This window comes from Mustela erminea, chromosome 3 (assembly GCF_009829155.1).
Source record: "Mustela erminea isolate mMusErm1 chromosome 3, mMusErm1.Pri, whole genome shotgun sequence".
NCBI classification, from domain to species: domain Eukaryota; kingdom Metazoa; phylum Chordata; class Mammalia; order Carnivora; family Mustelidae; genus Mustela; species Mustela erminea.
The window spans coordinates 71,372,221-71,399,152 of NC_045616.1; the positions used below are offsets into that span (position 1 = coordinate 71,372,221).

Genomic DNA, 26,932 nt, shown 5'->3' on the forward strand with positions numbered 1-26,932 from the left:
TATAAGAATTTATTTTGCCACAACATCAACTGCTTATTGAAGTGGCTCACATTTGACAGTTTATAAAAGCAGCTTAACTTCCTTATACTGTAGGGTATCATGGAAGAGAAACAAATGTGATTGAATACCTATGCCACTGGGTGTTTTCAAATTCCCCTGCTCATTTTCTCTTCCTAACACCCAGATGTTGTAATTATAATTTCCATTTTACAGGATGGGGAAACTGAAGCTCAGAAATATGAACACACTTTGCTCTTATAAATGGTGTCAGGCAGAATTGTACCTGGAACGTCTGACTCTAACAACTATGAATATACTAAAATCACTAATGTGGATGCTATACTTCACTAAAAGAGGAAGTAGAAATCTAACTCTCTGATACCTATTTTAATAAAATAGACAAAACTAATAATATGAAAAATACTGTTCACAAAATACTGTAACTTACTTACTCCAAAACAGGAGTGAAAAGTTAAATTATGTAACCATGCAGTCATTATATCCTTCATACTTGACTTTCCAAATTCTTTACATGGAGCATATATTAGTTGAAAAACAAGTAAAAAAAAAAAAAACCACACAAAAATTCTTAACTCATTTACATAAATAACTGCTATAGTGATCATAAATATTAATACAGATTTCATGCAGACATGTGACACAATACTTCTTTAGCTTGTTACATATAGTATTTTAATAAAAGAAATGCATATTTAGAAAAAAAAAACACCTCATAATTCAGATATCTCCCCAGTCCACACTGGCCTCTCCTTCACTAAACAGTTGTTACAACTAAACAGTTGTTACAAAAGGAAACAAAATGAATGAATTTCTATTATTCTATTATTTCTGATTACTTTGTGCCTTTGGGCTTCAGTTTCTTTACTTCTTCCTCTGGTTTCTCTTTTTTTGGCTTTTTTATTTCTCTTGGAATGATGTCATCAAAAGGATTAAATAAAACCTATGGAAAAAATAGTTTGAAAACATTTTCCCATTTTTAAAAATTTCACAAAAAATTAAAACCAGTATTCAATTGCATTAATATTAACTTCTGTATTTTTTGCTCACATAACTATTATAAGCCTAGTGATATATTTACTACATAAAGTACTTCCACTTACATGGCCTTGCTGGATTTTCCTGATAATCCTATGTGTAATTAGGTAAAAGGTATTTTATCCTGATTTCACAAAACGGAAAAACATTCAATAAAACATAATACCTAGAGTAAGCAAAACAAACTCAGAGAGTATGACCCCAAATCAAATGCTTCTAAGGACCTTCTTCCTCAATGAAGGATCACTCTAACATTACCCAGGAAGGTACTTCATTGAGCTAAATAAGCCTAATTCTTCTAATGTTCCCTTATAAGTCAAGGTTTTCATATACAGGATTATCAGCTAAAGTTTCATCTTTGAAACCAAAACCTTCAATTAAAAAAAAAAATTCTTAAATCAGAAATTGTGCCTAAATTACAGAGACAAAATCCGAATTATGATGTTGATTTAGTATAAAGCCTTTACCCAACAGTTTAAAAATACTAACAGGGCTCCTGGTTGGCTCAGATGGTTAAGCATCTGCCTTCAGCTCAGGTCATGATCCCGGGATCCTGGGATCGAGTCCTGCATCAGGAGCCCCTGCTCAGTGGGGAGACTGCTTCTCCCTCTGCCTCTCTTTCTTTCTGTTTGTCATGAATAAATAAATAAAACCTAAGAAAAAAATAATAAAAATTTAAAAATAAAATAAATAAAAATACTAACGCCCGCTTCTCTTATGTGATAATTTAAGCGCTGTATCTTGGACAGCATGCTCCTACCTCACAGCTTCTTATTCTGTGTGGATTACGTGGTCTTTCATCCTCATCTACATCAACTTCTGTCAACCGCAGCATGTTATACACTGTATCCCCTGTGACCTATCAAACAAGACAGAAAACCTAGCTGTAAACTATTACATTCATTCTCTGAAATGAGAGAGGGCTTCTGAAAATACTTTTTCAATAATTAAGAGGAAATCTCATATTTTTATATAGGAGCCTATGCATTAAATAATGCAAATAAAGGAACTTCTTCTCAAGGGGAAAAAGCATAAAGGGAGTTCAATCCCTCAATAACATTTCAAGAAAACTTCCAATATATATTTAACATCAGGTTTTATTAAAAGTGAAGATATGATGCCAAGTAACCTCATACCGAATGACAACTTTTCATTTAAACAAAATAAACAAATTCAGATTTTAGAAGTGGGTGGAACAAGCAAATAACAGTACCACCTGTAAATGCTTAGCAGACATTATCTTGTTATATCTTCACAAATATCCTAACGGCAGGTACTGCCATTATCCTCCTTCTCTCGGTAAGAACACTGAGATTCAAAGAAGTTACAGAGCCAACAGTGATGGCCTTTCTGAATTCTTATTACTATGCTACACTTTGTCTCTAATGTGAAAGTTCTATATTAGCAATTGTAAGAAGTGGTGCAGAATGACAATCTAAATCTCACTTCATTATATGTTTTTATTTTTTAAAAACAGTAGGAAGGAAAATCTACGAACATCAGACAACCTGTGTTATAGTGGTTCAAATGTGCATATTTTAACCTATGTTGTTAAGTTTTAAGCAACCAGATTTCAGCATGAGTCCTTTCATTCAACATTTTCAGCATGAGTCCTTTCATTCAACATTTCTCAGGAGTTTTAAAATAATACCAATTTTCCAGTTGTGCTCAGTTTGTTTTTTCCCTTTCATCCTCACACAATCCAGTTTTGCCTAGGCTGTGGGGAAACCATTCCTACTGAACCAGTAGAGGGAGCTGATACACTAGTGATGTCTAACATGCCTACGAGTTAAAACGTGGAAATATGTTTTTTAGAAGGGAGAATGAAAAAACAAAACCGTCAGAATCCCCTTTTAAAGAAAGATGTTAAATGTGAACAGAATTAAATAGGTACTACTCAAAGTAATATTTCAGGTAAAATGGTTTAATGTCAACACAACTTCCACTCTTCACTTAAGAAATTCATCATTGACAAAAATAAACTTTAAACTACTAAATGTTGTTACCTAGATTTCTAAAAACACAAAAATTATCAGATGAGCAATATAGTAGCTAATATCATCAGTATGACTTTAGAAAAGAACATTTACAGTCATAATTAATGACTTATTTGAAACATACAAACAAAAATAAAGGTGGTACCTGATAGTTCATTGTAAAAGGAATATATTCCATCATTTTTAGAAATAATAAATATCCCAGGGAATATTTTTATGAGGGCAGCTCCTAGATAAGTTGGTCATATTTATCAAAGAAGCTGAAGATAACTGGACACAAACCTTTCCAAAAATGGTATGTTTATTGTTGAGTTCATCTGCTCGACCCAGTGTAAAGAAAAACTGGCTGCCATTATCATGAGGACCAGCATTTGCCATGGCAACCAGTCCTCTCCGATTAAAACGTAACCGGGAATGGAATTCATCCTGAAGCATAAAAAAAAAAAAGTTTAGTGAATGACCTCAGTTATAAGGTTCTTCCTACTCTGTTAACCAGGTTCTGTATAACTTCCAATCAAAAATGCTAAAGTCTTATTTGACTGATTTTCAAGTATAATCAAATCCAATACTTCCTATTCCTTCTCTAATGTTAAACTCGACTTCACTAGCCTGTAAGCATCTTCTAAATATCCTCAACCACAAATGTATCCCATTTTATGGGAAAGCTGCCTATTTACACAGAAGGGCACTCAAAGGGGAAGAGATTTCTAAGTCATTCCCCTTTATCCAACCCTTAAAGTTATCTAACTTTTTAGAACCTTCTGTTTTTCTTTTCCAAAAACACTACCTTGGAGTCATTGTAGGGTCTTCAACTACTGCCCCTCCCCACTCCATTCTAAAGGTCTTAAAAAAAGGGCTTTCTTCTTGTTTTTTAATTCAAGGAATCTACTTAATTGTGTTATGTGCTTTACTTTTTTTAAAGGTCTTTGTTGAGTCTTTTCTGAACTGGCACTGCTCCCATTTGCCAGTTTTCCAAAGAACCAGAGCAAGCCTCTCTAAAGTGGATTTCTTGCTATGGTAGGGCTACATAACATACATTAGTCTCTCAGTTAACAGAATTTCTGTCCAGACCTGATACTAGACTCATTTATAATACAGACGTATGATGTAATCAGTGCTTTTCAGAGGGAAAGTTATTTTTCCTTAATAAGTAATTGTTAAAGATTTGAGCACAAAGAGTCATAACTTGGGATGCCTGGGTGGTTCAGTCGGTTAAGCATCTACCTTCAGCTCAGGTCATTATCCCAGAGTCTTGGGATCGAGTCCCACATCAGGCAACTAGCTCAGTAGTGAGCCTGATTCTCCCTCTACCTCTACCTGCCACTCTCCCTGCTCGTGCTCTCTCTCTGTGACAAATAAATAAATAAAATCTTAAAAAAAAAAACAAAAAAGCCATAACTCTTTATACTGTATCGAAAGTGGCCTAACTGAAAAACTTAACAAGATAATGGTATTATATAATAAGTAAAAATCTCAATTTAGAAAGGAATTATGAGAAAGTGCTATACTGTTACACTGAACAACAGAATAAAGGAATGCTTTCTACTAGATGGAAGCTCTAAAATCATGAGACAAGTTAATTTGGTAAAATGCAAAGTAGTTTTTAGTGACATTTGAGACTTTTTTATTATAGCCATTCCTCATTTTCTAAGGTCATTATCATCTGGAAATTAAAGCAAACAGTTCAAATATTTTTCTCAAGAATCACACAGTGACCTAGTAAAAAATTAAAAGAAACTCCAGACCCTCTATCTCATTCATATAAACATGATGTCTTTAAAAATTCTCATATTTTAAGAGCTACCGATGTTTACTCATACAAAGAACATGACATTAGTACCATCAGATTAATAAATAACCTAAATTGTAGTTTTTATTTGAACCCACTGATATTAATATTAACTACAATGCTCTTTTTTTTCTTTTTAGATCTGTGTAGGCAGTTAATAAATCACAGACCTATTCTTAATTAATACACTTTTTTTCTAACATTTTTTATGTTAATTCTTTCTTCTGTCCCCCTTGTGATTTCCTGTTATGACGTGTGTTTTAGGCTACAAACATCTGTTGTGCATAATTAAGAATGAGTTCTGCTTTGGACCTAATTGTGTCTCCCCAATTCATATAGTGAGGCTCTAACCCTCCGTGTGACTGTATGGGAGACAGGGCCTGCAAGGAGATAATGCTAAGTTAAGTGATGTTATAAGTGTGAAGCCCTAATCCAGGACTGCTAGTGCCCTTATAAAAAGAGGAAGAGACTCCAAAGTTCACTCTCTCTACCATGTGAAGACATAGCGAGGAGGTGGCCATCTGCAAGCCAGGAAGAGACCCTTCACCAGAAACTGAATGCTAGTAAGTTGACCCATACTTCCTAGCCTCCAGACCTGTAAGAAATAAACTGCTGTTGTTTAAGCAAACAACATGGGTTGTTTCAGCCAACCCATCAGTGGTATTTTATTATAATGGTCCAAACAGATTAATATAAATTCCATATAGTGTTAAATAAAATATTTTAAAATAGGATGGCATATGAAATGTTCTAAAAATCTTTTACATTTACAGAGTTTCAGAGATCAGATATTATCAGATATCAAGAATTACATAAGATAGTTTTTTTTCCTGCCTCACATTTTCCTCATGACCACAAGCAGGTGTACCTGAATTCAACCTAGTGTAAACGCTAGCAATAAGACAACCCAGAATGCTTGACAGGGGAAGTGCTGCTCTTATACCTGATAATCCTAAACATGTGACAGGTACCAGATTTTGTGCACTAATGTGAAATGCATTTTTTTCATGTGGGGCACAGTCATTTTCAATTAAGCAATCCAAACTGATTTGCAAATAAGTAACAATAAAAATTCAGTTTCACCTTGAATGGGGCTCCATAGATAGACTCTCCACCAGTCCCTGTGCCAGTAGGATCTCCCCCTTGGACTATAAAACCAGGTACAACTCTATGAAAAATGGTGTTGTCATAATATGCTGAAAGAAATTTAAAATAATTTAGCAAAGTCTAAAACGAAGTGTATAGCTTTGAGAGTTAGTATTAGAGTCACAAGATTTTTTTCTCACACTATTAAATAGGCTCATAACTCAAAGCTCTTCTTCCCTACTTACCCTAAAATGTCTACTCAAAATAGTACAATTTCTACAAAAAAGCATGGTGGTGGTTGTATTGTAATTATTTCCAAGATTCTCTCCAACTCCAGATTACATATTAATATAATAAATATATTTGGAATATATAAAATATATTTTGGAATATATAAAATATATATTAATATATTAAATATATTTGGAACATATAATAAATATGTTTGGAAGCTATAAAAATACAAGAGGGATCATATATAATCTCTTAATAGTACTTACTATTTGGAACCTGAAATCATTAAGGAGACTTCACCAAGAAAAAGAAGTGGTATGTGGCAGAAGCACAGCATCTCAGTGAGGTAAATCCTGAGCCAAGAAGTTGGTTGGGGGCAGAAGGGCAATTTTTAGGGCTTGACAGAATCAGTTTATATTAAGTGGAAAACATATGAAGAATATATATGTAGCCCTGAAGGAAGTACTGAATAAACAAAACCTATTATTATTGTAAAAGCAAACAAAAAACAAGTAGCAGCAGAGTAGATGGGAGATGGAGTTAATTCCTGAATGTAGTCCTAGTTCAGTCACGTGCTTAGGACTGGAAAGCAGAAAGAGAGAGAATAGTTCCCTGAAAGCTGCACTGAGCTGCAGAACTGCCTGACACCAGATTTCTTGTCATTCATACAGGATTATAAAGTCTTTATTATGTAAATAATGAGTTGAGTCTTCTCTTACTTGCACCTAAACACAAGGTAACTCATTCAATGACAAATACAATCAAGTGTCTACTTTATGAGTCAAAACAAGACTATGGTTTATCGTAATTCATAAAGTACTATATAATACAGTGGCTTGTAGGCACCCTCATCATTATTTACATTTGCAAGATCTATCTGGATGTAAAATCCATACTTTAAAGCAATATTGGCAAGAGAGACTCAGTGCAAAGAAGTGCTCCTTGGTTACAAATAGAAACTGTAAAAACTGAGTCTAAAAGTATCTCTCCTGTATTAAGTAACCATTTACTCAGAGTACGTTAAAACTAGGCAGCATTCAGGAGTTCTGACTCTTGCATCTTGTTGGCTGGGTAGCCTTAAACATAATTTTTTCCCACCATTTTTAAAAAATGGAGATATAACTGACATTTAACATTACAGTAGTTTCAGGTATACAACATAATGATTCAGTATTTATATATATTGTGCAGTTTCACCACAGTAAGCCTAGTTAACAGCCAGCACCTCACAAAGTTACAAATTCCTTTTTCTTACGATGAGCACTTTTAAGATCTTTCTTACCAACTTCCCTATATACAATACAATATTATTAACTATCATCTACCATGATATACATATAATTTTCTCATTATTAACTGACTGAGCCACCCAGATACCCCCCAGATTTTTAATTATAAAATAAATAACTACTGGGGATCCAGTGTATAGTATGGAGGTTATAGTTAACAGTACTGTGTTGTATACTTGAAATCTGCGAAGAGAGTAGATCTCAAGTGTTCTCACCACACATACACACTCATAAGGTAACTATGTGAGGTGATGGATATATTACTTAACTTGATAGTAATAATCATTTCACAATGTGTATGTGTCTTAAATCATCACACTGTACACTTTAAAAAGATCATGTTGTACATCCTAAATATATACAATTTTTATTTGTCTATAATACCTCAGTAAAGCTAAAAAAAAAAAAAAAACGACTAAAAACTTGCCTTTAACTGCCCTATCTACATCATGTTCCACCCTCCTGGTTTTTACTCATTTACTTTTTAATTCTGGAAATCATCCCTTGTTGAAGTAAATACTGATATGAATGTTCTAAGACCTAGAAATTTCATGACTTGTTTAAATCATAGAATTAGTTAATTAAAATGGGGTTCTCGATTTTAAAACCTTGACTTTATTTGGGAGTACTCTCATTTAAATTAATCTTCTCAGGTTTCTTCTCAGCCTCTGCAGTAATAATTCTATCTTTCACCTGTTCAACTTAAGAGAATTGCTCTAAGTTATTTTTCTTATGATTTTCCTATTCTTTTTTCTTTCTCTTTGTATTCTTATAAATAGGGGAATAATTTTTTTGTTGTTCCAATTAAGTTCCACCATGACCTAACTTAAGAACTTTATTTTTTCTTCACTATCATATTATATCCAGATGTTTTCTGTTTCTTCCATTCACCTGGTCATGGATTATTAATTACCATTCATTCTTTCTAATGTTTTTGTACTTTCACTCTTCCCCTATAAAATTTGAGCTTTTGAGTCTTCAAAACTTCTTTCCAGAAGCGAGTCTGACTTCTCTATGTCTACTGTGTTTCTTAGTTCTGTTGATAGTTACTTGAGGCTTCTCTGACTGTACTACCTGTCTGACTCAATTTCCTTCCTGCCTGCCATAGCAATTATTAATAATGGTTTTTGCAGATGTCTTTCCCTCTATTTTGGGGGGGCAGGTTTTGGGGAAATCTATTCATTTTTATATCTTAAATCCTCCCCTGGTAATTATCTATTTGTATAATTATTATCTATTTGGAGAGCTCTTTCTGTACCCTCCTACTGGTTATACTAAGTTCTCTTTCACACCTTGCTTTTGACTCGAAATGTTGTTTTCTGATACCTGATTAACCCTGTCTGTCTTTACCAATCAGATATAACTTAGAGAGATAATGATTTGCCACCCCTGTACATATCTGAAACCATATGCAATGTATTCCAAAAGCCAGTAAGTTACAAAAATATTTAGAATGTTTAGTTCTACAGGAGAATATTCTGAAGGAGAAAACACTCAAGTGGATGTATAATTCTGTAAAGTTTATTGAAAGAAAAATAGTCACTTTGTGACTCGGTCTAAAATCATACTGGAAACATTGATAATGACATCACTGAATGTTGAATGGAAGGCTTCATTGAGAAGATGGAACTGTGGGCAGATATTAAAAAGTGGGCAAACAGTAAAGAAGGAAAGAAAAAGTATTCTGAAAGGAGACTGAGGATATGAAGGAAGGTATGAGGGTATGTGTGAAAGTGGAAATGGGAAGGAAGTGCTCAGGAAGTAAAAGTAATAGTCAGCTGAAGCCATATGGTTATTTAGTGCGATGAAAAACAAGGCTGGAAGGCTAGGAAGCCAAGCCATCTGAGGATTTGGCTGCTAGATGAATAAAAAAAGAGGGTATACAGATTAAAGACTACAGAGAGAAAGACCCAGGTAAAAGCCAATCACAATCAGCAGATGAAAGTCAAGGCAATCTGGTTTAGTTATAGCTGACAGAGGAGTGTAAAGTACACTCCTAAATTGGGAGTAAAGTCCACTTCCATATGTAAATTAGAGTGAAGAAGAGAGAAAATGGCTGGAATTTTAAATCTGACAGTTATTTGGATAGAAGTAACAACTGAAGAGTAAAGAACTCAAGGCAATCTCAGGGAGTACCTTTAGTTGGAGGATGAAAGAAAGAAGTGGGGAATAGACAAAGATAAAAAATGATCAAAGTTTTATTGGAGAGATAAATTTCTCTACTGAAGATACACAGATTTATTTGAAAGACAGTCTTTATCTCCTCCATTTCCTGATGCAGTAGCTCAACACCATATCACTCATATCAACTCCTATCATTCATCACCACCATTTAACAGCAGGCCTCAATGTTGTGGAAAGATACACTTCAGTTTATTTTTAAATTAATAAGTTTTCCTACAGAATAGAACTCAAGAGTTATGATTACCTTCCAAACAAAGCTGAATGAAATTTCTGCAAGCTTTAGGAGCTTCTTTTGACCACAACTCTATGTCAATATCTCCAGCTGTTGTTTTCAATAAAACCTGTAGAAAGAATATGACATCATTACATTAAATTATCATCTTGGCTTGATAATTAGTTGAAACACTGCTCAATTTAAGGCATTCATTAATGAGTTTTCAATTTTAAATTTAAAAACTTTGCTGAGCTTTTCTTGCTATACTTAAAAAAAAAATACACTCAAAAAGTACAACAGGGAAAAGACAGTCTCTTCAACAAATGGTATTGGAAAAACTGGACAGCTATATGCAAAAGAATGAAACTGGACCACTTTTCTTATACCATACATAAAAATACACTTAAGATGGATTAGAAACTTAAATATGAGACCTGAAACCATAAAGCTCCCAGAAAAAAAAAAAAAAAACAGATAGCAATGTGACACTGGCCTTAGCAATGTTTTTATAGACATGTCTCTTCAGTTAATACATAAAGAACTTATACAACCCAACACCAAAAAAAAAAAAAAAGAAATTCAATTAAAAATGGGTAGAGGTGGGGTGCCTGGGTGGCTCAGTGGGTTAAAGCCTCTGCCTTAGGCTCAGGTCATGATCCCGGGGTCCTGGGATTGAGCCCCACATCAGGCTCTCTGCTCGGCAGGGAGCCTGCTTCCCTTTCTCTCTCTCTGCCTACTTGTGATATCTCTGTGTCAAATAAATAAATAAAATCTTTAAAAAAAAATGGGTAGAGGAAAGAAAAAAAAATGGGTAGAAGATCTGAATAGACATTGTTCCAAAGAAGACATACAGATGGCCAACAGACATAGGAAATTATGCTCAAATCAGCTGAGCAATGCAAATACTGAAGGGAATGCAAATCAAAACCACAATGAGATGTTACTTTATACCTGTGAGAATGGCTAGAATCAAAAAGACAAGAAGAAATAAGTGTTGGCAAGGATGTAGAGAAAAAGGAACGCTCATGCACTGTTGGTAGGAATGTAAACTGGTGTGGCCACTGTGGAAAGCAGTACAGAGATTACTTAAAAAATTGAAAACAGGGGTGCCTGGGTGGCTCAGTGGGTTAAAGCCTCTGCCTTTGGCTCAGGTCATGATCCCAGGGTCCTGGGATCGAGCCCCACATCAGGCTCTCTGCTCGGCAGGGAGCCTGCTTCCCTTTCTCTCTCTCTGCCTGCCTCTCTGCCTACTTGTGATCTCTGTCTGTCAAGTAAATAAATAAAATCTTCAACAAAAAAAAATAAACAAAAAAAATTGAAAACAGAATTACCATATGATCCAGTGATTCCACTACTGGGTATTTACCCTAAGAAAATAAAAACACTAATTTGAAAAGATATTTGTACCCCTATGTTTACAGCAGCAGTATTTATAATAGCCAAGATTTGGAAGCAACCCAAGTGTGCATCCATAGATGAATGGATAAAGAAGTGGCATGGATGCCTGTGTGTGTGTGTGTGTGTGTGTGTACATAAATATATATATTATATATATAAATCTGGTAGTAGAATGTTAGTCATAAAAAAGAATGCAGGGGCGCCTGGGTGGCTCAGTGGGTTAAGCCGCTGCCTTTGGCTCAGGTCATGATCTCAGGGTCCTGGGATCGAGTCCCGCATCAGGCTCTCTGCTCAGCGGGGAGCCTGCTTCCCTCTCTCTCTCTGCCTGCCTTTCCGTCTACTTGTGATTTCTGTCAAATAAATAAAATCTTCAAAAAAAAAAAGAATGCAATACAGCTATTTGCAGCAGTATGGATAAAGACGGTGTAATACTGCTAAGAGAAGTAAGTCTGACAATAATACAAATACCATATGTTCTCACATATATGTGGAATTTAAGAAACAAACAAAAACATCAAAAAAAGCCCTCAAACCCTTAAATACTAAGAACAAAATGGTGGTTGTCAGAGGGGAAGTAGGGGATGGTGAGACAGATAAAGGCAATTAAAGAGTACGTTTATTCTCATGAATGCAGTGAATATTGTATAGAATTGTTGAGTAATTCTACTGTTGAATCATTCCACCTCAAAATAATATAACACTGTATGTTAATTATACTTGAATAAAAAAAAAATTCAATACAAGTCATTATAAATTTATATCTTTCAAATACCATTTTCAGAAACAACTTAGGACTTAAGGAAAAAATAGCATATACCTTTTTAATCAGAAAAACTTACTCATTTAAAAATCAATCATTTAAACTTGCTTTAATTAAGAAAGTTTGCAGCCTTTCTTCCAATAATATTGGCATAGCAAATTAAGAAATTAAAGAACAGGGGTGCCTGGGTGGGTCAGTGGGTTAAAGCCTTTGCCTTCAGCTCAGGTCATGATCCCAGGGTCCTGGGATGGAGCCCCACATTCAGGATGCCTGCTCAGCAGGGAGCCTGCTTCCTCCTCTCTCTCCTGCCTCTCTGCCTACTTGTGATCTGTCAAATAAATAAACAAAATCTAAAAAAAAAAAAAAAAGAAAGAAATTAAAGAACAATGAACCCATGAAATCCTGACACCATAAGACAATTTTACAATTATGTTTTTACATATAAACATTCTACTTTCTCATTCAAAATCATGCCATTCCTGGAGTACCTGGATGGTTCAGTCTGTTAAGCATCTGACTCTTGATTTTGGCTCAGGTCAGGACATCAAGGTCATCAGATTGAGCCTCATGCCAGGCTCCGTGGGGAGTCTACTTGAGATTCTCCCTCCCTCTGCCCAACCTCCTTCTCTCTCTCTCTTTCTCTCTCTAAAAAAAAAAAAAAAAAAAAAAAATTCCTAATTTACAATGAAATATTCTTTCTTAAAGTTTTTTTAAAAGATTTATTTATTTGACAGAGAGAGAAATCACAAGTAGGCAAAGAGGCAGGCAGAGAGAGAAGGAGAAGCAGGCTCCCTCCTGAGCAGAGAGCCTTTTGCGGGGCTTGATCCCAGGATCCTGCAATCATGACATAGGCTGAAGGCAGAGGCTTAACCCACTGAGCACCCAGGCACACCTACAATGAAACATTCTCAATCTAATTCTAGGTTGTATATTACTAAAATGGTATATCTCAAAATCACCATCTATAGTCAGTGGAATCCTTTGATAGCCTCTTTTCTACCTTCTCATGAAGATAAGGACTTCTAACTTGGCTTGGCATGAAACAACGCCCAAAAGATCTATTCTGGAGGGGACCTGGGTGGCTCAGTAGGTTAGGTTTCTGCTTTCAGCTTAGGGCATGATCTTAGGGTTCTGGGATTGAGCCCCAGGTCAAGCTCGCTACTCAATAGGGAGTGTGCTTCTCCCTCTATCTCCCCTGGCTGGTGCATGTGTGCATGCTCTCTCACTTTCTCTCAAATAAATAAATAAAATCTTAAAGAAAGAAGAAAAGAAGGAAGAAATGAAGGAAGGAAGGAAGAAAGAAAATAAAAGAAATACTCTATCATGACAAATCAACCCAACTAGATTCTCATACTCTTGGGAGGTATATTTTTGGGATGCAAAGTGAGTGACTGAGTAACTCCCTAGACTGTATCTAGAACACTGGGTAACATCTTTTGATTTTAATGAAAACTGGTATATATCCCAATCCCAAAAATACAGTATATCTAAAAAGACAATGTCCTGTCCTACCTATTATCCCCTTGTACACTTAAAATAAAATGTTACTGCTAAAGGGAACCTACACATGTCTTCTCTCCTTTCCAATTCTAATACAATGATTCCAACTTTTTCAAAGTATGCATCCGTATTAGCAAAGATGAGAAGGGAAGTGGGAAGGAGTTAAGGAATTGGGCGCACACAGTCCTCAAATATGTACTTTTTTTTCCTATAGTATTTTAAGAGTCACAGAATATAAACATTTCAAAGGATTACATAAAAACAGTATTTTTAGATAAATCTTAATCTTCTTTACTAGTGATATAATGAAACTTTTTTAAAAATAACAGCATTACTGAGATATAATTCACATACCAAAACAAGTCACCCTTTTAAAGTGGTTTTTAGTACCATGACCACTACCTAATTCCAGAACATTTCATCACCCTCAAAAGAAACCCCGTCCCCATTAGCAGTCACCCCCTATTTCCTCCTACTCCTATCCTTTGGCAACCACTAATCTACTTTCTATATTTATGCCTTGCCTACTGAACATTTCATATAAATGGAATCATACAATATGTGGCTTTTTTTTTAAGATTTTATTTATTTATTTGACAGACAGAGATCACAAGTAGGCTGAGAGGCAGGCAGAGAGAGAGGAAGGGAGTCAGGCTCCTTGCTGAACAAAGAGCCCGATGCAGGGCTCGATCTCAGGACCCTGGCGTCATGACCTGAGCTGAAGGCAGAGGCTTTAACCTACTGAGAGAGAGCCTGCCTCTCTCCCTACTTGTGATCTCTGCCTGTCAAATAAATAAATTTTAAAAAAAAGTCTTAAAAAAAAAAAAAGAAACCACTGATCTAAAGAACGAGCTAATATACATCATCCCTGCCTTTGTAGTATGTGGAGTCAGGGTCCTCAAAGGACAATAGTGACCCTTCCACTTACAAAGGGTAAAGGAGCTTTGTTACTTTAGACATGATATCTAACATATCTGTGACCCAACTTCCTTATGTAAAAATAGGGGTAATATTCTTATAGGTTTGTTGTGAGGACAAAATGATTTATTCTACATAGACTCCTTTGAACGGTACCTGACAAATAGTAAATGCTCAAAAAATAGTAGCTATTACTATTGTAATTATTATTCCTATATAATTTTCTTTGGCCACAGTCAACTTACACCTAGTAAAAAGAATGCTTATACCTATTAAAAAGCATCTGGCTTTGACTCAGGTCATGATCTCAGGGTCCTGGGATCGAGCCCTACATTGGGCTCCCTGTTCAGCAGGGAGTCTGCTTCTCCCTCTCCCCCTTGCACAAAAATAAACTCGAAATGGATGAAGGACAGGAATCCATCAAAATCCTAGAGGACAACACTGACAACCTTTTTGACCTCAGCTGCAGCAACTTTTTGCTAGGCATTTCTGCAGAGGCTAGGGAGACAAAGGCAAAAATGAACTACTGGTACTTCATCAAGATAAAAAGCTTTTGCACAGCAAGGGAACAGTCAATAAAACTAAAAGGCAACCTATGGAATGGGAGAAGGTATTTGTAAATGTCTTATCAGATAAAGGGCTAGCATCCAAAATCTATAAAGAACTTACCAAACTAAACACCCAAAAAACAAAAAATCCAGTCATGAAATGGGCAGAAGACATGAACAGACACTTATCCAAAGAAGACATACAAATGGCCAACAGACATAGAAAAAAGATTCAACATCACTTGGCATTAGGGAAATACAAATCAAAACCACAATGAGATACTACCTCACACTGGTCAGAATGGCAAAAATTAACAACACAGGAAACAGCTGATGTTAGCGAAGATGTGGAGAAAGGGGAACTCTCACACAGTTGATGGGAATGCAAACCGATATAGCTACTCTGGAAAACATTATGGAGGTTCCTCAAAAGTTAAAAATTGAGCTATCCTAATGACCCAGCAACTGCAGTACTAGGTATTAATCCAAAGGATACACACATAAGTGATTCAAAAGGGCACATGCACCCCAAGGTTAGTAGCGAAGTCCACAATAGCCCAAGTATGGAAAGAGCCCAGATGCCCATTGACAGATGAACAGATTAAAAAGATATGGCATATTTGTGCAATGGAATATTACTCAGCCATCAAAAAGAATGAAATCTTGCCATTTGCAATAACGTGGCTGGAACTAGAGGGTATTATGCTAAGTGAAATAAGTTAGTTGGAGAAAGACAAACACCATTTTATTTCATTCATATATGGAATTTAAGAAACAAAACATATGAACATAGGGGAAGGGAAGAAAAATAAAATAAGATAAAAACAGAGAAGGAGGCAAACCATAGAAGATGCTGAGCTCTAGGAAATAAACTGAGGTTGCTGGAGGGGAGGTGAATCGGGGGAAGGGGTAAGTGGGTGATGGGCATTAAGGAGGGCCCTGACACGTAAGGAGCACTGCGTGTTATATGCAATTAATGAACCACTAAATTCTGCTCCTAAAACTAATAATACAGTGTATGTTAACTAAATTGAATTTGAATAAAGAATTTAAAAAAAAAAAAGGCACATGTCTCCTTTCTGCATACATTTGGTTGGCCAGCTCTACTTTGTGAAGTTTCAGTGGCTCCTTTTCCTGCAGCATCTAAGACAACACTTTATGCTTCTTAATAAATATATATTAATATGCAATTTAAATTATGTGTTCATAGTATGTGGCAATTTCATCTTGAGTGTAAAAGGACATTTCTCAATGGTACTTTCTGTGCCTCAGATTCAGAGGCCTGAGTAACAGCAAAACACAGCACATTTGTAGACAATTGCTAGGGGTTCTACCACTGATATAACATGTCAATTACTTCTCAGTTGATACTATGCTCTTTGAAGGGAGGAACTTTGTCCCATTTATTCTGAGTATCTCTTTATTCTTTTAGTACCTAATGTGTCATTAGACAGCACAGGCACTAAACATCCACTGAGCAAACTTGTTTTTATATCTCTTTAAACTCTTTCCAGGCCAGAGGTGCCTGGGTGGCTCAGTGGGTTGGGCCTCTGCCTTCACCTTAGGTTATGGTCTCAAGGTCCTGGGATTAAGCCCCGAGTGTCCTGCATCGGGCTCTCTGCTAGGCAGGGAGCCTGCTTCCCCCTTTCTCTCTCTGCCTGCTTGTCTGCCTACCTGTGATCTCTGTCTGTCAATTAAATAAATAAAATCTTTAAATTCTTTCCAGGCCAAAATTCTTGCCACGTGCTCTCTATGATACAGAACTTTGAGGTTCAATGTCTTCAACTGGACTTACACTGGGAAAAAATCCTCAGTTGTTTCTGAAAGAAAACTTTGGCTAGGCTTGATATTCTCCATAAGCCCAATTCTGTTCCACAAGTACAGTGTTTATCACAATTGGCATGTACTTATTTGCATGACTATTTGGTGAATGTATATTTTACTTCACTGACTCCATGATAATAGGGACAATGCTGGTTTTTCTTTCCCTTGTATCCCTAAGACCTAGCATAGAGGTGTCATGTGCTAGCTGCTCAATAAACATTTGTTGAATAAAAGATCTCCTGTTCAGTAATGTATCTCTGTTAAAGCTTTTTCTCTTTATGATCACATCAAATCTTCCTCCAGAGTAAAGCAACTAAATCTTCCCTTGACCAGCAGCAGTATAACCTCAAACTCACTGATGCTTAATACTTTAAGAGAAATATAGTATTAATTCATCCATTTATTCGTTCAGTCAGTACATATCTGCACTCTTCCTACCATTTGTCAAGCATCATTCTAGAAGCAGGTCCCTACCATCAGAGTGCTTGCATTCTATGGGGAGAAGGGAAGGAAGAGGACACAATAAACAGTAACTAGTAAGTAGTTAGAAAAAACTACTAAAGGGAGTTTAGTAAAGGGAGAGAGGCAGGGAATGTTGAGAGGCAGGCAAGACATGAATGGGATTTCCTCCCTGCTAAGGGGACATTTGAGCTGGCCAAAGAGTATACCAGAGAAAGGAACATTAAGTGTGAAGGCCCAGTCTAGAAGGATGGGCAATGTATCAATTCTCTACCAGTGTTTATCAACTGTGGGTGATATCACCCTTAAAAAACATTTTGAAATATGAAAAGGGGTATTCTGAGTTTTCCCAATGATGTGAGGTAGGGGTAAGGAGTAAGGAGAAGTTCAAACAACAAAGAATTAAAATAATTGCTCAGCTCAAAATACCCAGTGAAATTTCTGCTGGGGGTATCAATTAGAGCATTATTGTTTTTGTTTTCAAATTGCTTCCATTATATTACAAAATGTCAACCAACAAAAAATTGCACAAACTATGATACAATCATGCAATAGAATTCCATCTAATGTAAATTTAGTTTATCCTAATACAACTATGTACTCTCAGCCACACTATTTTCCCCATTATGCTGGTTCATTGTCTTTCATACGTGATATAGACTAGTTCTCACTTTAAGAATTCAGGTGATACTTACTCCATCACTGACTCCTCTGCCTCAGACTGCAGAGAAAAATCTTCAAATGGAATTGACATACCTTGACCATTTAAATCAATCAGAAAATCATTCTCCCATTCTAATGTGGGAACATTTCCCATTCCCTACTTTTTCTGACAGCCATCTCATGTCTTAAGACCAGCTCAAGGGGTGCCTGGGTGGCTCAGTGGGTTAAGCCTCTGCCTTCAGCTCAGGTCAGGATCTCAGGGCCCTTGGTCAAGTCCTGCATCAGGCTCTCTGCTTAGGGAGCCTACCCGCCCCCCCCACACACACCCGCCTGCCTCTCTGTCTACTTGTGATCTCTGTCAAATAAATAAAATCTTAAAAAAAAAAAAAAAAGTAAGACCAGCTCAAAAGATACGTCATCCACAAAGCTTTTCTCTTCCTTCCCAGTTGCTCACTTTTTAGTACTACCATAGCACTAGATTCCTCTCTCCTTAAGCATGCCTAGACATATCACAAGATTTTTCTTTCCCTGCCTGCCTCCCAGAGAAAATCATAAGCTCTTCCAGGGCAACAACATTACCCAACCATCTTTGTAGCCCCAGCACCTAGTACAGTGCCTGGTGCCTACCAGGCATCCATAAGTAACTGTAAGATGAATGGAGAAAGTGATTTCCAAGTTAAGCAAAAAGAGGGGGGAAAAAAAGTCGAAATTTACAATGTACCTAAGACCCTAGAAACGCCTGCCTGAGTTAGGCTGAAGCAAGAAATAGGACCAGAAGGCTGGTAGATGGAGAAATCTGCCTTTGAGGACTTTTTCAAAGTGTTTGCAGAGAGGTGTTTAATAGATGGAATCCTGTTCAGAGACAGGAGTACGGGACATGACTTCTTGTGATCTTTTCCAACCGTAAGACCCCAGAGCTCCCTTGGTCGGTGCGGTATCACTTCGAGGAGCCCAGGTTCCCTAGATGAGGCGCTCACCTTCCCGTTCGTGGGAGGTTCCTGGATGTAGATGTTGCTCATGCTGGTCAGTGCTCAGGACTCGGCTTCTAATTGGGAATAAGAACGGAGGGCCGATCTCTAAAGCTGTCCACCTATCAGTGAAGGCTTCCTTCAGTCGGATGGTCACGGAAAGCTCCAGTTTGTCAGTGTCGCCAAGACAGCGAAACCAAGCACTACCTTTACCCCAAACTAGTTCCTCACGGGCGCCGCCATGTCGCTCCCGGACCAGAGCACCGCTAATCCTGAAAAGGGGGGTTCCGATGGGCTCCAGGGAAGCAGAAAATATTACTAAGAACCCACAGATTAATTTAATTTGTGTTACAATTTTTAAATTCAATCTATAAATCTTGGTGTTGTTTGCTTCACTACGCGTATGTGCAGGTCTCACTCACCGCTCCCCCCCCCCAAGCTGGCAGCAATGGTTCGGACCATGTGTGTTCTGTAATATACCTCCCCCGGAAACTGAATCAACGCGACTGGGTTCCGCTATCGCCGGAGGCCTTCCTGGACTGTCACCGAGGTCCCGCGGCGCCGGTGGGAGGAAGAGGCCGCCCTCGCCATTTGTTGTCCTCGCTGCAGGCGTGAGGCGGGCGTCCTCTCGAAAGCCTGCGGCTCCTGCGACCCCTCTTACCAGCGCCATGGCAGTCCCAGGTGAAGACCGACGCCAGGGCCCGTAGGTCGAGGCGAGGAAGGGAGCGGGTAGGGTGGGTTGGGTGCGCTGGGCTGGGGAGTAGCGCCCATGGGGATGGAGGCGGGGGCGTTAAAACGAACGGGCTCGTTTGGTCTCCTTGAAAAAGTTTACACTCCACAAGTAATCTCTGGAGGGAAGAAGGAGCGACCGGAACTCTCTCCCCCAGCCCAGCCGGGCTCCCGCGGCGCCGCCTGGATTACAGGGAACGTGTGTCGTGCGGGGAGGCGGCCGGGAACCGTAGGCCTAGGGGGCGAGCCGCCGAGAAACACGCACTTCGCTTCGGTTTGGCTGGAAAATAAAACTCAAGGTGGCAACCCTTGACGGCCCGGAGCAGCCAGAGGCATTGTTTGTCGTGGAAGTCGCAGGACGACACTGACGTCTGGGCTCCTTCTCTCGCTTCCTCCTGCACGGCGTTCCTGTGCGGCGGCCGACCCGTCGCGGTGCCCCGCGGGGCCTCTCTTTGTGCGTCTGCGGTTTCTTCCCGCTCTCGGGTTCTGTGTCCAGTGGGTACCGACCTACCAACAGTGAACCCTACGAAATAAGTGCTTCAGAGACTGCTGAGCCACAGCTACCAGCTCACTCGGACGTTCTGGTCGGGGAGGGCATCTGCTTCAACCAGGTTTGCTGCGATGTCTCTTGAAGAACCCTGGTTGCAGAAGTTATTTTGAGAATTGTATCCCTCCTCACCCCCCCCCCCCCCAACTCGTCCAGCCCCCAGACACACAGCTTGGAGATGCACAGTGCTCCTTAGTACAGGAGAGACTCAGAAGTGTTCCGGTGCAGAAGTCCGAACTCAAGTTTTAACCTACCCTTCCCAGTCTTATTTAAGCATGTTTGTACCGTGGCAGCCTTTTCTGAACCATATTTTACGGATCACTGTTTCAGGAATAGTGCTCTTTTCTAACCACTGCAGTTTTGGGAGGAGGGGGAATTATGAAAGAGGAAAAAGATACACTCAGTCATACACAGAACTCTCTGTATTGCCACGTGCTAGGTAATGTCCTAGGCAATGGCAATACAGTGGTGAACAAGACAGGGTGAACAAGACAGTTGCACTTCACACAGAACTTAGAATGTAGCTATGGGGAGGAAGGACCAAAAAGTCAGACGTATGTATGGCAGGGAAATTTTGGAGTTTTCAAGAGCGCATAGTAAGGGCACCTCACAGAAGACTAGAGGGGCTAGGAAAATGGCCTTCCTAGAGGAGGTGGCATTTCGGATGAATCTTGAAGAATTCCAGGAGGGTTGGAGTGGTGAGAGAGGAAGTGCAGCCAGTGGGACTGGATATTATAAAGGAGGAAGAAATGTGTGAGAAGAGGAAATAAAAGAAGTAAAAGATACTCCCTATAAATGGAACTCAGAATACAAATGGGAGAGAAGTGAGAAATTAACTAGAGAGTTAATAACAGCTAATAGTTATTAATGTATCAGATGTGTAAATAGTGTTTACTATGTATCAGATGTGTCACACTGTGTCAAGGATTGTATTTTATCTCATTTAACATCTGTACTGTAAAATAAGTATGAATACTTAAATTTTATATGAGCATACTGAGGGATAAACAAAGTTACTTGCTAATTAAGGGATAGCTAGTAAGTGACAGGTCACGGGGGCTCTTCTAATCCCCATGCACTTATTCATCTTGGCTGTGTTACAGTATAATTTACAAAGTAGTTTCCACCTCTTAAAGGACCTTGGAAGCTATGACAAATATTTTGGATATTTTCCCAAGGACTAAAGGAAGCCATTTAAAAGTTTTAAGAGATTCATATTTTGGAAAGATCATTCTGGCTGGACAGTAGATTGGAAGGGAACTAGTTTGGAGACAAGGTCACTGATTAGGAGTAATTTCTGGTATGTTATGATGATGTTTCAGGTATGGTATCAGGAACGGAGAGAAACACATGGATTGGAGATACCTTTTTAATGGTAGACTCACTAGGAATCAGTGACTGACTCGGTGTAGGTGGGTAAGACAGGAAGTGGGGTATACATGGGTTTCACTGTTACACAGTTGGGTGGGGCCATTTTCTACTATACGTAAAACCTGAGAAGGAGCAGGTTTTAGGGGGATGATGAGAATTTCAGTTTAGGGTTTGTGTTGAGGTATAGTCAGACATATGACTGAAACTATCTAATAGGTAGTAAGAGAGAAAATTTGTAGCTTAGGAAAGAAGCCAGAATCAAAGACCACAGTTTGAGTCATCCACAGGTATAATAGGAGTTGAGACCATTGTAGTGTCTGCCTGTGCTCAGGTGGAGTGTGTAGAGACTGAAGAAAGGGTCTGTGGTTGCAGCCTGGAGCTTATCAACATGTAAGGAGCTAGCAGAGGAAGGCTAGTCTGCGTGGTAGGTTGCCTAGGCATCGTGAGCCTTCACATCAGCCCTGGTGATTCTTGTATTGCACCACTACAACTAGAGTTGAGTTGCTGTCATTCCTAAATGGTTGGTTTTATTACTTGAGCAAGCGTTTTTGAGCACTTACATGGTCTAGACCCTCTAGGGCACACAATATCACAGCTTGTGATCTCATGAAACAGGTCTAGCAATGAAAGCGGGGTGCTTAAGAAAGAAGAAAAAAAGTGATTTTTTTTTAAACATCCTTATTGGAATTTCCTTAAACTTAGACCAGTGTTATAGATATGTTAACCTTCTTCCAGTTCAAAATAATGGTCCAAAGTATAATAATCTTAAATTGTGCCATTAAGCTAGATGGCAAGACATGGATAGACTGTTTAAACCCAGCAAAAATGAAGATAATAATTATGACAGCACTGTAAGAGTACAATGCAAGTACCATTAGGAAATAGAGTTACAGAAAATGTTGAGATAATTTCCTGCATGATCGATCCAGGTAGTGGACTGAAGAAAAATAGGGCTCCACAAGAAACCTTTTGAAATAATTATTGAGAAGGCCAAGTATTATGTTATGCTTTTTTATTTTTAGGTATAATGCTCATATGGATTCAGCATGGCATTTCTTGGGTTGTCTTGCTAGTGATTATTATTATTATAAGACTATAAAGTGACAAGGATGCTTTCCACAAGTGAAAATCAGCCTCTTTTGTTTTATGCTCACCTACTTCAGCTGTTTTTCCACAGCATTTTGTGTAAACATACACCATTATGTAGGCAACACAATGAAATGTGTATTTTCTTAGGGAAATTGTAGACTCGTACTTGTTATTTTAAAAATGACATTTAAGGGCACCTGGGTGGCTTAGTTGGTTAAATGTCTGACTTCTGCGCAGGTCATGATGGACTAGGGTCCTGGGATGGAGCCCCACATAGGGCTCCTTGCTCAGCAGGAAGTCTGCTTCTCTGTTTGTGCTCACTCTCTCCCTCCCTCTCTCTCAAAATAAAGATATAAAAATCTTTTAAAAAATAATAAAAATGAGCTTTAAATACAGATTTCAGTGAAGTTGACTTTCTTTTAGAAACTACTTTGCCCATTCAAGTTGTTAAAATTAGTTCTGAGATTCATGTTAATGATTCACCGTTCCCCAGGAAGAGTCTGCCTAACACCAGTGTCAGTGAATGTTACCCATGTGGCTGGCACAAAAACTCTTTCTCTCATTCAGTAAAATCTGTATAGCCAAGATAGGGAATTTTCTGTAGCCAAAATAACATTATATGTGGCATATGAAAGTGAGTCAAATTTTTAAAACACATCACTGTAACTTCTTAGTAATAGAAGTACTCTAAATTACAATGTATCCAATTGCTTTTCATTCCTAAACTGTACATAATTTCTTTTCTCTAGTCTGTGCTGCACATTGCTGCTGAAGTATTTTTCTTAATTATATATCTGATCCTGTCATTCCTGGGGTGGGTTGGGCAGCCAGTGCTAAGAAGTTAGTTCTTGGCTCCTATCTGTGAATTTCATATTTCTCTATCCCCCAGATCAAGATTTTAAATATTTCCATCACCATAGGAAGGCGTTGTTTGTCATTTCCCCCTTCCCTTGCCTAAATAACCGTTAGTTTTATTTCAATTGTCCTTTTTTATTTTTTATTATTATGATTGTTATTATTTTAGATTTTATTTATTTACTTAGAGAGAGAGCATGAAGGGGAGAGTGTCAGAGGGAGAAGCAGACTCCCTGCTGAGCAGGGAGCCTGATTCGGGACTCGATCCTGGGACTCCAGGATCATGACCTGAGCCGAAGGCAGTCACTTAACCAACTGAGCCAACCAGGCGCCCCCTTTTCTTTTTTAATTGTCCTTCTTTTGTAACTGTTCTTCCAGTGCCTATCTTCCTCAGATGGGCCAGTGACACTGCAGACACAAGTTTCACAGCTAGCAACTGGGAGCTGCATACATTACTGATTCCCAAGTGCTAAGTATTAAGTTTCTAACCTCAAATGAACAAGCATTTGTTGAGGACATCTAGCAAGGCTACACTATGCTAAGCAGAGAGGTGTATATAGAATCGAATGGCATGTTCTGGAAGCTAGAAAAACAAGCTCTCTCTACTTCTTTAAGTTTCTGGGAGGTAAAAGCCATTTACCTGACCCCTTCCACTCAAGTTGTTTAACATTAAGAGTTCTAAATCCAGAGTAAGCCCTTGCTGATATTTAATAAGAGATAAAGACCTCTGCAGTTTATTCCTAAAACCATCAGTTAATAAAATTTTGTTATAAATCTATAATGTGCCTTCTCTGAAGAATTTACAAGTGCAGTTAGTTGTTAGAGAATTTTGCACAACAGCAACTCTTATGTTGGGATTTTTGAGGGAGGTTTTTAGTTTGGTTTTTGAGAAGATAATTCATCCACATGCTGCAGATTTTAAAGGTAGCAAAAGGTGTATAGTGACATATCTCTCACCCTTTCTACCCCTGGTGGCACTTCTTTTTTCCAGGTAACTAATTTATATTCTTAGAGATCTTTTTTGTGTATCTCCATCTATTTATAAATAAAATCTACATATAATCTGTGTCTTAGCTATATCTAATCTTCTTTCATATAAATGGCAACATACCATAAGCGCTGTTCTATACCTTGCTTTTTTCCTTTATATCTTAGAGATCATCAGATATCATTAAGACTAACCATAATTTATTTATGTCTAAATTATCTCCACTCTTCAACTATTATAAATGATGCTCTAGTGAATAACTTTGTATGTAAGTCAATATAAGTATGAATTTGTGTAAGCAAATTGTGAAGATTCATTCCCAAATGGAAAAGTGCTAGGTCAAAGTAGTGTGTACATTATAGTTCTGATAGGTTTTGTCAGCTTGCTTTCCACAGGGGTGGTATTGATTTACGCTACTCTTCAGCACTGTGTGGGAGTGTTTCTGCCCCAAACTCTCTTCAACCCTTTCTTTGCTATTATGATAGGGAAAAATGTAATCTCGGTATAGATTTTTATGTACATTTAATTTATTATGAGTAAGGATGAGCATCTCCATGTTTCAAACTTGTTTCTTTGAGCTTTCTGTTTAGCTCTTTTGCTGATTTTTTTTTTTCTTTGTGTTGGTTGTTGGTTTTTTTCATAATGATTTTCTGGGTTTTATACAGTAGGCATAATTGCCCTTTATTGGTGCTATGAGTTGCAAATATTTGTTCCTACATTTTCATGTGTCTTTTGAATTTGTTTTAGCTGGTCTCCGCCATTTTTTTATGTAGGCAATTTTATAAGTTTTTATAGAATGGTTTTTGGATTATAGGTCATGATTACAAAGGAACATTTGGAGGGAGACAGGCTCTATTACTCTGAACAGTGTTAGCAAACTTTAAAAGGAATGGAACGAAGAACAGCATGAGAACCTCTGATGGAGAAATGGCTAACTTCTAATTGAAGTAATAAGGGCCTCTCAATATGGCCTTCCTATTCAGTTTGACAGGGATGTTGAGTACAGTTGTGTCAGCAGAGTTCTTGTTCCCAACAACAGAAACTGACTAGTTAATTGAAGAAGAAAATGAACTATCTCAGGTAGCCCACAGAATGTAAGCAAAGGCTAGATAGCAAGGCTTGGAAAACAGTTGAAACCAAGGGCACCCATAGTCAAGACGGTGGACAGCCCCAGACCTGGTTAAGAGTGCTCTCTGTGGCATCACTGCCACTAGAAACTACACCTTGACAGGAGAATGAGTGAAATGTCCCCACTTCATAGAGTCACTTTTCTCTGATTGATTGTATCAGAGGTGTCAGATTGAATGTCCCAGGTAGAAGCATTCATTTAGCCCAGCAGTCGTGAAATTAGGATGAATGAAGCTTGAAATTTTAACTTAACCAAAAGCTGGAGAGGACATAGTTGATATGGAGTTATTTATTTAGAGTTCTTGTTGTGTTGCCCTTTTATGTAAAAGTTACAACTTTGTTAAAGAAGATGACCTACTCTGAAAAAGTTTGATAGTTGGTTCATTCTAAAAGTACGAGATAGAGTTCATCATAAATAAGTTAATTTCTCATAAGTGCTGAGATGAGATAATTTCAGATCTGTCCATTACAACATTTTTAGTTTATCATAGGAATGGTAATGGCGCTTTTAGAACAGTTTTGTTCTGTCTCATTTAGCGTCTATGGTTTCTATGGAAACAGACTTAACATTGACCTGGATTCTCTGAGCTTTTTTTCCAACAGGCAATTATTTCATAATGAAAGAGCCTCAGATTTTATTATTAATCCAGTGTTATACCACAATTCTGCTACAGTGCGGCATATGCATTCCCACCCTATGCAATACAAACCACAAGGTTTATGAGAAAAAATGAGATTGGGGAACAAAAGTCAAAAACTTCCTCAGTGATACATAAAAAAATGATAGAAACCTAATAACAGTAGCACAGTTTTGCACATGTTAATTGGCTAAAAGGCACATAAATAATACAGTAAATAGTGTACTATACCTTGACCTGCAATTTGCTGTGGAAGCAGACTTCATTAAGAATTGCAGTTTGTGAATTGTTCTGAAATAATGGTAGGAAGAGGATGATGTGAAATCAGATCAGCGTTATAACAGCTTCTGTGGGTGGGCACTGCTCATAGCACACATGCTGATCTGAGGTCACTAGAAATATTCTGGGGTGTGTCTTTACATGTGTTTTGTATATTCCTAGGAGCCTTAGAGCAACTGGGTACGACTTTCTGCATTCATCTAGGTTTTTCGTGGACAAAAGTCACATTATGTGCAAGTCATTTTCTCTTACATCAGTTGCATTGAAACAAATTTTATGTTTTTAAAACAAGCATTATAGCACACCTGACTGTATTTTTAGTAGGATTATTCAGTAATGTGTATTTTAAAGTAAATTTGGGATTAGAGAAAAATGACTAATGTTTTGACTTCATAGCAGTGAAGAGATTGTTTAAAAGTGA

General features: G+C 37.8%; 2 protein-coding genes across 3 annotated transcripts in view; one reads left to right on the forward strand and one right to left on the reverse strand.

The window, feature by feature from the left end:
• Positions 1–19,272, reverse strand: part of CWC27 (CWC27 spliceosome associated cyclophilin) — a 193,739-nt gene extending 174,467 nt beyond the window's left edge. Inside the window, exons 1-6 of the mRNA XM_032336143.1 lie at positions 18,897–19,272; positions 9,880–9,976; positions 5,926–6,038; positions 3,336–3,479; positions 1,817–1,915; positions 858–961 (exon numbers count right to left, since the gene is read on the reverse strand). Of these exons, the coding sequence (XP_032192034.1) occupies positions 858–961; positions 1,817–1,915; positions 3,336–3,479; positions 5,926–6,038; positions 9,880–9,976; positions 18,897–18,938 (599 nt within the window). The 5' untranslated portion in view covers positions 18,939–19,272. The remainder of the gene's footprint in view (positions 1–857; positions 962–1,816; positions 1,916–3,335; positions 3,480–5,925; positions 6,039–9,879; positions 9,977–18,896) is intronic.
• A 122-nt stretch (positions 19,273–19,394) lies between these two features.
• The window catches only part of SREK1IP1 (SREK1 interacting protein 1), a 44,726-nt gene continuing 37,188 nt past the window's right edge, over positions 19,395–26,932 (forward strand). Inside the window, exon 1 of one of the 2 annotated variants that reach the window (XM_032336142.1) lies at positions 19,395–19,568. In XM_032336142.1, the coding sequence (XP_032192033.1) occupies positions 19,556–19,568 (13 nt within the window). In that variant the 5' untranslated portion in view covers positions 19,395–19,555. The remainder of the gene's footprint in view (positions 19,569–26,932) is intronic. The other variant, XM_032336141.1, reaches the window with a different exon arrangement.